Source organism: Diabrotica undecimpunctata, chromosome 3 (assembly GCF_040954645.1).
Source record: "Diabrotica undecimpunctata isolate CICGRU chromosome 3, icDiaUnde3, whole genome shotgun sequence".
NCBI classification, from domain to species: Eukaryota; Metazoa; Arthropoda; class Insecta; order Coleoptera; family Chrysomelidae; genus Diabrotica; species Diabrotica undecimpunctata.
Window position 1 is genome coordinate 109,852,725 of NC_092805.1, and position 13,265 is coordinate 109,865,989.

At 33.4% G+C, this 13,265-nt stretch overlaps 1 protein-coding gene across 1 annotated transcript in view; it reads right to left on the minus strand.

Annotated features, from left to right (window-relative positions):
* The window catches only part of Dhc93AB (Dynein heavy chain at 93AB), a 295,262-nt gene that overhangs the window by 252,120 nt on the left and 29,877 nt on the right, over window positions 1-13,265 (minus strand). Inside the window, exons 8-10 of the mRNA XM_072526597.1 lie at window positions 10,683-10,878; window positions 9,148-9,403; window positions 3,654-4,014 (exon numbers count right to left, since the gene is read on the minus strand). Of these exons, the coding sequence (XP_072382698.1) occupies window positions 3,654-4,014; window positions 9,148-9,403; window positions 10,683-10,878 (813 nt within the window). The remainder of the gene's footprint in view (window positions 1-3,653; window positions 4,015-9,147; window positions 9,404-10,682; window positions 10,879-13,265) is intronic.

A 13,265-nucleotide genomic window follows, 5' to 3' on the forward strand; every position in this document is an offset into this window, starting at 1 on the left:
TAGATGATGTAGCAATTATTGCCGAATCAGATGATGATTTTCAGAGACAGCTCTTTCAGTTTTTTCAAATAAGCCGCCAACTAAATATGACCATTTCTACCAACAAAACTAAATGTATGACAATAGCAAAAGATCCGCTTAGATGTAAGTTAGTGGTTGAGAACAACCCCATAGAACAGGTGATGCAATTCAGATATCTGGGCATAGATATATTAAGCAGACACGACCCAGAAAAAGACCTAAGGAGTCAGAGCAACAAACCATCCTCATTGTCGGGATGTCTGCGGGAGATAGTCTGGTCAAATCCGTATATGCGCACAGATAGTAAAATCAGATGCTAAGGGTTGCCGAGATGAAAACCCTAAGAACAATAGTGGGCAAAACAAGAAGAGACAGGGTGACAGGGTGAGAAATACAAACGTTAGAGAGCAGTGCAAAATTCAAGATATTGTAAGATGGGGAAGGCAGCGTAAAAGGATATGGTACAGTCATATAAGACGAATGGATGAGAATAGACTCCCAAAAATTGCCCTAGAAAACAACCCGCTCGGTTCAAGACCTCCCGGAAGACCACCTAAAAGATGGAGGGATAGTTGGCAATCTACCTCCCAAGAAATTAACCAGAGGCAGCTTCAGAATTAAATAGATCGAAAGATCTCCAAGCAGTAGAAGAAGAAGAAAAAATACTTTTCGTCATCTCAATTTTCATTGACAAAGTGTACCCACCTCAGTTGACGACAGCTTGTTGGTATACGAAGGAGTTGCGTTCCAGAGTATTTGGGACACATACGATTCTTTTGATATTTAATAAAATTCATCTTAATTCCAACGATATCGTCCTTTTAATTTATCTATATTGAAGAGTCAGTCTCCTCGTTGACATTCCAATCTGGTATTTTGCTCTTCCCATCAATTTCTCTGATCTTTGTTCAGTAAATGCACGTGGACTTCCACTTTTTGGGAGATTCTAGTATGGTATTCCCTGCTTGCACTTCGCTATTGTCCTATAAACGGTTCTGCGTGAAATGTTTTCATTTTGGAACATTTGACAGATTTACGCTTTGAGTACAATAAACCTGTAGTGCCATTTGGCTTTTCTTTATGGTTTGAGTATTATTTGGGCATTTTTTAGTGATCAAAAGTATAATTGGAGCAGTGGTGTTAGTGACAATATGGTTATGGTTGCAGTCAACGAAATTTTACGTGGTAAATATTAATTTGGTGAAAAATGGATTATCTTTAATTGCAGTGGGTGTAACTAAACAATCCCATAAGTCGCAGTAAGTTTTTTACTATACAGCAACAGCAGATTAAATAACTGCGCTGAATATTTCCGTTTTATGGTTATTAAAAAAACATCTCTCAATATTCTTATTTTTCTGCTAATACGCCCAGTTAAGTCTGGTGTTAGTGATTGTTGAAGGGGTACATTCCATAATTCTTTTTATTTTTCGATCACTAATTTTGTATGTAGATTGTAAAAACTAAAAAAATACATATCACGATATAATAATAATGACCAAGGTAAATTTTCTAGAGAAAGCGTCCCCAGGTAACGGATAGGGGAATGCCCGACCCGGTTTACCGGTGGGTATGAGAGAAATAAAATACCTCCCGTGGACCAACAGATAATTCACCGAATGATTGCCGGTATAAGCAATCCCCCACTTATGACCAACGGCTGCGGGCGGATGAGTTAATAAGTGAAAGGGCACTCTTTCACTTATACAAGACTCATAGAGTACCCCTAGTAAAGTCATGAATGGCAAATGACAAGTAGAGTAAACAAACTTACTGATTATTAAATAATATAATAAATAATAATAACGGATTTATTACGGCTGTCGCCGCTTCCCCGCCCCCAATTTCCATCTTTTTCTGTCATATGCAGTTGCCTCTTCTAGGTCTCTTGCCGCCATTGCTTCATCAATATCGTTGCGCCAACTTCTCCGTGGTCGTCCTCTCTTTCTTTTTTCAGGAGGGATCCATTCCAGTACTCTCCTAGGCCATCTGTACTCTGGCATTCTTTTAACATGTCCGAACCAGATTAATTGTTTTCTTTCTATGTCATCATTGATATTTCTCTCCATTTTCATTTCGTTTCTTATTTGTTCGTTTCTAACTCTCTCCAGTTTTGATCTACCGCAGTTCGTCTCAGATAATCCATTTCTGTCGTCATAAGTTTGTTTATATTAGCTTTGGTGACGTCCCATACTTCCGAACCGTAAAGTGAATTACTTTGGACTATACTACCGTAAATGTGTTTTTTGGTTTCTCGTCGAATTGTTTTTTGCCAGAGAAGAGAGTTTAAGGCACGGGTCGCTGCTCTGCCCTTGTTTATTCTTTCCCTGATTTCATCTGCGCTATTTCCCTTCTTGTTGAAAATGACCCCCAAATATTTGCAGGATTGCACGCCTTTGATTTTGTCGTCTTCCAAGACTAGGTCACATATTTCATCTGTTCCCACTGAGAGATATTCACATTTTGTCATATTCATGTTTAGACCTGCCACCTCATATTCTTCTTGCAGTTTTCTTACCATATAGCTAAGATCGTAGCTGATCGTACCCCATTTCACTAAGGATCTGTACAAATAGATTTTAAATAAGGTGGGTGACAGACAGCAGCCTTGTCTTAGTCCTTTTGTTGTTTGAAAAGGAGAGGTGATTTCTTGTCCCATTTTAATTCTTGCAAAGTTTTGTTCGTAATATTTTTGAGTTGCGTTAATAAGAATTGGGTTTATTTTCAAGTTACCCATTTCTATCCATAGTTGGGAGATCTGTACACTGTCATATGCTTTTTCCAAATCTATTAAAGCTATATGAGTTTCTCTTTTTCTCTGCACTCGTTTTTCCATTGCAATTTTTAATGTGAAGATATTATCCATAGTGGAGCGTCCGGCCCTAAATCCCGCTTGTTCTTCGGGTTGTTTGTCTTTAGTATCATTTTCTATCAGGTTTCGTAGTACTTTTGAGTATAGTCGGCCTATAGTAGCAATCACTGCGATCCCTCTATAGTTTTTAGGATCCATCTTTAATTTAAATTAAATAATATTAAATAATATAACATTACTAAAAAATTTTTCGCAAACAAATATATCAATAGTATTCCTCTTTCTTTCTGGTTGGTATCCTAACGTTTTCCTTAAGAACTTTCCTATGTTTGTCAAATTGCAGTAAAGCCAATGACCACCAGACAATATCCCACCAGAACGGAGCTTTAAGTATGCTTTCACGTAAATAAAACTACATTACTTGTATATGCATGCAAGTAATAATGATAAAATATTCAAAAATTGTGCACCTTTATAACTGTGCACATATAATATTGGCATAATTTATTATCTTTTGACCTGACCCTAATAATAACAATTTATATTTTTGCATTTAAGTTACTTTTCCGGAGACCTGACCATTCCTAGAAAATTGTAGCATGCGAAACCGGTCGTCCGACTTAGAATAAATTGATTGTAAGTCTTATATTTATTTATTTTTAGATAAATTGAAATGGGCTCATACGTGCAATACATTCATTATTTTCATTATTCTTTGATGGATCACTTCATCACAAATTTAAATGGTTTAATTTTAAATTTAACTAAGTATTTTAAAACAAAATTTCATTACTTATTTAATTTAACAAATTTATTTTACCTGCATCCTACTGACTGGTATAAATAACTTTCTACAACAACGTCAATATGATCAATATATTGAATCCATTTTTCATTTTCCTGTTTGTCCGTCATTTGGAACAAATTCATATTTTCTTCTAACAATTGAAGAATTCTATCAGTCGCAACCTTAATATCTGTTTTTCTTTTTTCTAATTTTTCTGTTCTCTCATCTATAGCCAGGAATGTATCCTTCCGACCGTCTTTTCTTTCGAAAAGAGGTTGTCGAGCAAACGGCACAAGAATATTTTTGATCTCGTTTAGGTTGTTTTGACATTTCTGGAGGTGTCCTTGTAGATTTCCCACAAGAGTGTGTAACTTTATCATGTATTCCCATAAAGCTAAAATGAATTAAATTTATGTAATAAAATATAAAATATAATTCAAATAGAATAATAGTCATAATAGTAATACAACAAAGTTACTCGCTTATGCTAGATTGTTGATCAGAGATAGACCTATTCTGTACATAAGTGTTGATTAGTCACTTCCCGCTTCTTACAGGATCAAGTGTTGATCGATCCGTCCACCTCTAACCCACCAACCATTCCTTCTCTTCAGCGTGTGTATATTAACACACCGTATTTTTAATTTGATTTCTTCTTCTTATGGTGCCGTGCACCTATAGTGCGTTGGCGAATTATCTTAAGGTCAGACGTCTGCCTTTTTCGGCATGCAAAAGTTCGCCAGTGTTAGTTACGCCTGTCCAGTTCTTTATATTTCGCAGCCACGACATTTGTTTGCGACCTACTCCTCTCTTGCCCTCAATCTTTCCTTGGATAATTAGTTGAGGGATTGCGTATTTTTCCCCTCTCAGGATGTGGCCCAGGTATCCAATCTTTCGTGCCTTGATCAAGCTGAGCAATTCTCTCTCAGTATTTGCTCTTTTTAGGACTTCCTCGTTTCTCACCCTATCTGTCCATGGTATGCGGAACATTCCTCGCAAGGTCCACATTTCGAAGGCTTCCAACTTGTTAATGGAAGATATTTTCAACGTCCATGTCTCCATGCCGTATAACAATATGGACCATACATAGCACTTAACCATTCTGTAACGGAGATTGAAGGAAAGTGATTTGATTTGTATGACATTAATTATATTTTATTTTTCGCAGGTATTAAATAGTGGGTCGTTCAGATAGCCAAGCGGGCTAGGCGGCCGATTCTTATTAGCTTCACTGTCGAATGGATCAGTAGATGTGAGTTCGTGCCCCAGCACGGTGTAGAGAAAAATAAAAAAGGCTAACGCAGCAGTTTAAAATTCTAGATGAATCTGCGGCTTAGACTAGAATATGCTGGTGTCTGATCGGTCTATGGTGGAGCAGTACGGCAAGAGATAAGAGCTTGCAGCTCGGTGATACTCCTCTATAGATCCCTACCGGAAGGGCGTGGCGCCTAAATACCGGTATATATATATATATATATATATATATATATATATATATATATATATATATATATGTATATATATATATATATATATATATATATATATATATATATATATATATATATATATATATAGAAAAGAAATTTAATCTTTGCAGATTAGTTAAATAGTAAACTCTTAAATATTGGGGAAATCTGCAAGAAAGACTCTAATGTGTATCAATTGTTTCGCCGAACGTTTTTGCCAAAGAGAATTAATTTGGCTTCTTCAGGGCTGAAAGAGAATAAATTATAATTAGCTACCATATATTATCTATTCAAACATTATTGATCTTACCGTAACTTAGAATTGTAGAGTTAGAATATTAAAAAACTTAGCTAGTAACATAGTGGTGTTTTTTGTTACTATGTGCAAAAAAAGTTTTTTTAAGGTTTGAAATGTATGGTAGCTTTGAACTTGACACGTAAAGGCTTACCCAAGGTGAATCGAAAAACCCAATGTAACTACATTTAAAAGGAGGTAATTCTTTGAATTGTCGGCAATAACTAAATTTTTGATTTTTAGATAGTTTAAAAGTGAGGTTCTGTTTTAGCCAGAACGCAAGCGCTGACAACTTCATTGTTCTTATGAATCTTTATGTCGTTAAGGTTCATTGGTAAAAAACGAATGAATTTAAATCCCAGTATAGGGAAATATTATTTTGATTTACTTTATTTAATTATATTATATTGTTCATGTATTATTGTAACTTATTGAGATGTATCTAAGAAAAGCAAGGGAATGTTATATATTTTTTTTGTTAATGAAAATTAATTATAAAGGTATTTTAGTTGTTAATGGATATATCAGTCAAGTTAGTTATCTGTGATATAGTATTGTTCTTGGTATCTGATTTAAGTAACAAGTGGTATATATCGCTTAGATTCTTGATGTCACTCTTAACATTAATGGAGAAATCGTTAAGGAAAATATAAGACATTTCAATGAACTCTCTTTTAGATTTATTGTTCTCACGGTGGAGAATTGTGGTGTTAGTATAGTCCATGAGATGACCAGTGGAATGGACATGTTTGGCTAATGCACAACGGTCAGGGTGAAGTCGAGAATCACTTTTGTGTAGTGTAATACGTGATTTCAATAATTGAGATGTTTGACCGATGTAGGAATTGTTGCAAGAGAGACATGGAATGTTGTAGACAATATTACTAAGCCTATCTATGGGAGTCTTATCTTTTATCTTAGAATAAAGATTATTAATTGTTAGGGCTGATCTACAAGCCACATTAAGTTTAATGTTGTTATTATTATTGCCAAAGCTATTTTCAACACTTTTCAGAATCCTTGTTAACCCCGGAGTGATATCTCTGAAATATGGTAATGAAAAATATTTGTTTATAGGAGTATCCGAGACTGGGTTCCCACTTAAGACATCAGGATCAGCATTGTTAGTCGCGAAGGAAGGTGTAATATCTTCGTCATGGATAGTATTAAACAAAATCTTATTAACTAATGGTGTTGGATAAGCATTTGAAATAAAAAGTTTCTGTAGGATTTGTAGGTTTTTTGTATGAAATGAAGGATCTGATAGTTTTGTTACTCTATTTTTCATCTGTTTGATTAAGTTGACTTTGGTAGAATTGTTATGGTATGAGTTGTAGTTAAGGTATCTACCAGAATGGGTCGGTTTTTGATACCAATCTATTTTGATGTTGTTGGTTTCCCTGATCATCCTTATGTCGAGAAAGGGGACGGACCAATTACCATCTTCCCTCTCTATAGTGAACTGGATGTAGGGGTCATAACCATTAAAAGTATCCAGTAGTTCATCTACCTTGTCGTTGGGTATAGCCAAAATAATGTCATCAACATATTTTTTAATAAATGGAATATTAAAGGATAGTAAAGGAATGACTGAGTCTAATACATAATCCATAACGTAAGTTGCAATGATAGGAGAAATCTTAGCTCCCATAGGGGTACCGAAAGTTTGTTGATAGAATTTATCATTAAATGAGAAGTAAGTGTTGTTAAAGAGAAATTCGACGATGCTGATGAATCTGTCGTAAGACATGGAACAACAACCTCTAATACGGTCCCAGTTGATCTCTATTGATGTCAAACATATTCCTAGATGAACATTGCTGAATAAGGATACAACGTCAAGGCTAACGAGGACATAATTTGATGGTAGTATGTAGCCATTATATTTATTTACCATCTCAAAGGAATCTTTACTGTAATATTGACTTTCATAATTATATGCATTAGTAAGTATGTCTGTAACAAAAGCTGAGATATTTTCAGTGGGTGTTCCAATGGAAGCTACTATGGGACGAACCGATAGTGTTGGTTTGTGGATTTTTGGCAAAGCATAAAACTTTGCAATGTTCCCATTATATGTTGTTAGTTTTTTTCTTTGTGTTACGGTCAATCTCATTGGAAGAGGCTAAGGATGCGATTAATGTATTGCATTTCCTTTGCAGAGAAGAAGTGGGATTGGATGTAAGTGAAACATAAGATCTATCATTATCTATAAGAGAAGAACACAGTTGTAAGTAGTGAGTTCTTTCTAAGATGACTGTAACATTACCTTTGTCTGCTTTTGTCACTAAGAGCTCAGGATTATATTTAAGAAATTTTTTAGTTTTAGTATATAAGTTATGAAAAAAAGTATTGGATGATTTAGAAGTATTCAAAATGTGATTAGTGATAATGTTAGTGGTTCTTGATCGGATTAAGTTTTGTTAACTTTTTTACTTTTTTTTTTTTTTTTTTTTTGCACATAGTAACAAAAAACACCACTATGTTACTAGCTAAGTTTTTTAATATTACGGTACGGTATAATATTAAGTTACGGTAAGATCAATAATGTTTCAATAGATAATATATGGTAATTATAATTTATTCTCTTTCAGCAGTAATTCTCTTTGGCGAAAACGTTCGGCGAAACAATTGATACACATTAGAGTCTTTCTTGCAGATTTCCCCAATATTTAAGAGTTTACTATATATATATATATATATATATATATATTAAACAGGGGATCATCGCATACCATCGTCGATACGGTCGCTAGGATTAATATTTAAATTTTGTACATATTTATAATATTTAAAGTTTTACTAAGTCTGCTGTCTAAAAGAGCTACCCGTCATAGCGATTACTTTTTTTTTAGCCTCTTGATAATTTATGGTGATTATAGTATTGATAACACATAGTTCTATCTAGACGTATGACAAGGTATTTTGGCGTGTCATTGTATTTCGAACGTAAACAGATGCCTATTGCCTACACCATTACACCTCCAGCGTCATTCGAGCATGCTTGTTTTTCTCCTTCAAGTTCCATGTTCTATTGAAGATAGGAAATCATCATAGTTATGAGGATCCTGTTGATGACCGCTCTCAATAAATCTGTACTACTGAATTCAAACTATTCCCTCAAGTTCTTAACTCAGGATATTTTTCACATTTCGATTTCCTCAAATTTTGCATTTCATAATAGGTTATAATAATAACATACGTTGGAAATTCTTTAAATCCTATATATTCATATGATTCTTCTGTAACAACCAAATTCAAAGACGGCCAAATTATGTACATGCACTTGTTTTAGTGTCCACGCTTCCAAGCCATAAGGAAAAGTAGAGAACACGTATCACCTAAGCATCTTTAGGTGTCGTTCAAACGTTAGATTCCGACAACAAAGAAATTTTGTAAGTTTAATAAATGATGCACATGACATTTAATTACATGTCTTAATTTCTTTTGTATCCGTCGAATCCTTACCTGGTTTTAAGAGGGCCACCACTCTGGCTTTTCTCCAGGTTTTGTAGCAATTCATCATTAGTACAAACCACAGTTCTTTATTATTTTGTTCTGTTCGTATTTCGTCCAGGCCAGCCGGGACGTTTAAGTTGTCGCTACCCACCCAAAACATCAACCTAAATATTGTTTTTTAGTTGGTTAGTTGAATCGTTTCGTATTTACTTAATGCAAAACCTGTGTAAGTTAACCAAATAGACTATACTCACTTAAATATTTTAACAATTACACAATATATAAAAATATTATTAATATTTACCTTCAGATTCCCAATTTAGATTTTCTTCACCCACAGTTATCATTTTGTCAATATCTTTTACTTCATTTGCAATTAAATTAAATTCTACGTCTTTAGCCGTCTTTTTTATTTTATTGTACCAAGTAACAGTGGAATTAAGATTAGTAATATATTGCTGATACAGTTCATTTTTTTCGTCCAATTTTAAAACTACCTCTGGAATGTCCGGCTCTTCCATAAGTTTCAAATAATGAACTTCTCTTAATATTGCGCTCAACTGAAATTATGTTTTTAAAGTAACTATTTGAACATAAAACTTACTAAAATTACAAAAATATTTGATAAAAATACTCAGTTATCTTATCGAAATATAGCCCAGTCTGGTTAAAAAAAAAGTCGAAAAATTTTTGGCAGATAGCTGAAGCTTTTAAGACATAGGTGGGGGTTACTAGATGACGAATAGATAAAAAATTACTTGTATTTTTACCTTGCGTTTTTTTTTACAATAATTTATGGTTACAATTTGATTTTTTGTCTATAAGTTTTTTGCCTTATATTTTACATAAACAATATTTATATCATTTTTTCATATCAAGAATATCTTTATTTTCCCGTTTTTTAAATTAAAATTGATAAATAATTTACGGAGATATTTGCAAAAAGCAGTTTTTTGCACTAATTTATAAATTTTATTAATTTTTTTATTAACAAATTAAAATGTTATTAATACATTTGAACATCGAGGAATTATCATCTTTTAAATTTGTGCGAAATTTCCCCCCGATCGGTCAAATAGTTTCTGTATAGAACGTTGAAATTCTTTAAATTCAGAAAAGTAAGAAGTTAGTTTTGGTTATATAAGTTTGTAATGAGTATATTTTTTTGCAACATTGCAACGTAAAATAAAGTGCTTTTAAATTCATCAAACAGTTATTACCACTTCGACTTAAAAAAAAATTGTTTCAACGAAGGAATATTTAATCCAAGGCTATATAATTAGCCAGTTCCAAAGTCTGACTCGCTACATGTGTTGTAAAAAGGAGACAATTCGCAACAACTTCCTCTGACGGAAAAGATTTGGTTTCACGTTCAGGGCTTCTACTCAGTCGGTCTGATGAATCCTGCTAGAATAAATTACATATAAACGAATTATAGAGACGTTTCACTATACGTGAAATCAAATCTTAACTTATCTATATCTTTATTTACTCGTATTTTGAGTATAAGAAACCAGTTTACAAAAGGTTTTTGTGTAGATGAATCGATGTGTCGTGGAATACAATTTTAGGTTCCCCATGTCGGCCATTCATCGTCTGCATGCTTTGAAAATTGTAGAAGGCGCAGATTTAAGCAAAAATCTGAATTTTGTTTCTGAACACCTAAAAATTTTCGGATTTCTACTTTTTGTTTTGTTCAATAAACTTTATACCAAGATGCTTAATATACCAAAATAACTAAAACCTAGCTTGGTGTTTTTATACGATTGCCTGTTAATTATTACTCTCGGCAGTTGATGAGGCTTTGTTTTATTTAAAAAATACTTAAAATATATTCACCTCAGGACTAAAATTTAAATACAACTCCTTTGTTCTCGAATCTCTTCGTAACAAATTTTCTTTTAAATTTATTTCGATTTGTGTTGGAACAACCTCCACCCAACTTATAAAGGTTTCTTTTGTAAACTGTCCAGCTATTTCTAAAAACCTCTCAGCTCTTGTTATAAGCGCCAATGATCTTTCACTTTGGACGATACTGAAAAATAGTAGAAATAATTAAAATAATCTACAAAATTGAGTATGTAGAATAAAATAAATAATAAATTTACAAACTTTCATAGACAGTAAATGCAGAATTAATTAAAATAAGAGATTTCATTCAAATCGAGGCTGTTCAAAAATTAAATAAAATATTAACAAAGGTGACCTCTAATAACTAAAAATATATTTGATGTTCTTTTCAATTTTTAATTATCTATATGCGTATGTCAACATATCGAATTAAAATAGGCAACAACCTATCATCTGGATTTACTGCGACGAAAGGACTACGTCAGGATGGCTACAAGTCTCCAACACTATTTAAAATATACTTATAATGATAAAAGCATGACATACTAGCAAAAGAAAGTACCTACTGTGGTATTGGAATCGAATGGAACATAATTGAATAGTACCTGCCTATGAGCTTTTTTTTTGTATTTTTTACTGTATATGGGAAGTATATAAATATATATATATATATATATATATATATATATATATATATATATATATATATATATATATATATATATTTAAATTTTAGAAAAATATATTATTACATGAGCGGCATCGGAATATCCTAATTTATTTAGGAAAATACTATATTACGTCCAAATGCTTTTAGAAACGAAATTAAAGAAGAAACTATGTATACTACGTTTAGTTTACTTTAGAAATATATAATCTTATCTGGACTTAAACTTATATTCCTTCAAATTCCTTGAATTCCTTTCAGTGCACATCAAGTGGTGACTTTCATTTACAATTTATGTACATATTAATTTTATGGTATACGACTGCGTTTACGACTTTTGGAGATTGAATATAAAATTTTGCTTTATTTATTAGATTGTACTAAGCAGTATCTAAGCGAAAAGGGTCATTACTTAATGACAGGAGGCGCATTGTGTAATATAATATTTAGATTTTAACCTACCAGCACAGCAAAAAGATTAAAAGTCAGAAATGTTTTAAATTCGAACCAAAAAATTTAGAGAAGGTATTTAGTGAGTCTACATTGTTTTATTGATTTAACAATGGCTCTTTGTAAAAGAACTTTAAGAATTTTAGATTTGTCGCTCTCCGATACGTTTTAGTTTTTAAACAAAGACTCTAAACTACAAAAAGGTACGTTTTTATCACTAAATTATTATTATTTTTTGAGTCAATCGAGAAAATATAAATGCAATATTAACTGCCTTTCTAAATTTTGGTAAAAAATATTTTTATTGATAATTATTTTAGTTAATGTCTGCCTCCGTTGTAACAAAAATATCTTGCAGGTACAGATAAAGAAATCCTACCACATCAAGAACTTAGGGATAGATATGGCGAAGATGCAATCGTCAAACTAGCTAGTGTTACAGAAGAAAAGCACTATAAACAAAATTCTGTGGTAAGTGCCGACCTTTATTTAAGTGACATCATCATCATCATTTAGTTCTACAACTCTATGTGAGTCTTAGCCGCGTTTACTATTTTCCTTCATTGTTGTCGGTCCTGAGCAGCTATTTCCCATTGCGGTATTCCCATTTTGCATAGATCACTGGCTACTGCGTCCTTTCATCTCTTTCTTGGGCGACCAACTGACCTTCTGCCATCGGGTCTTTCCCAGAAGGTGGCGTTCAGAAGTCTTTCGTCACTCGATCTTAGTACGTGGCCCGCCCATCTTATTTGGTTTGCTTTAATGTAGCGTACTATGTTTTCATCTCCATATACTATCTGGAGTTCATAATTGTATCTTCTAGATTCTCTTGTTATCTTTTCAGTGCCAGTAATTTTGTCCTTTCCTGCTGGTTCAGAGTCCATGTCTGTCTTTCATACCTTATTGTGGGACGAATTATTGTCTTATTTTACACTCTTATTTTTGCTGGTATTGTAAGTATTTTTTATTTAAGTACGGTCATTATTGCGTAATATGCCCTGTTTCCTGCAATGATCCTGGCTGCCACGTCCTTTTCATATTTTTTTCAGATGTTATGATCGCTCCCAGGTACTTGAATTCTTTAACGACTTCAAAGTTGTATTCATTGATTGTTAGGTTTGGTCTAACCCTTGGTCTTGAGTTCTTCGTAACCACCATCTACTTGGTCTTGTCCTCGTTGACCTTCAGACCAACTTGCTTTGCTTCGTTTTCGAATAGGGTGAAAACTGCCTTTGCATCTCTGATGTATTGTACAATTGTGTCCACGTCATCCGCAAACGCGAATAGTATTTGTGATCCTTGGGAGGCAAATCCGTTTGTCAGTTGTGGTTGAGCTTTCCTTACCGCATATTTCAGTGCAAAATTAAATAGCAGGGGGGCGAGAGCATCTCCTTGTCTAAGCTTGGTGTCAATGAGGAATTCCTCCGACGTGGTGCTGCCAATTCTGATCCGTG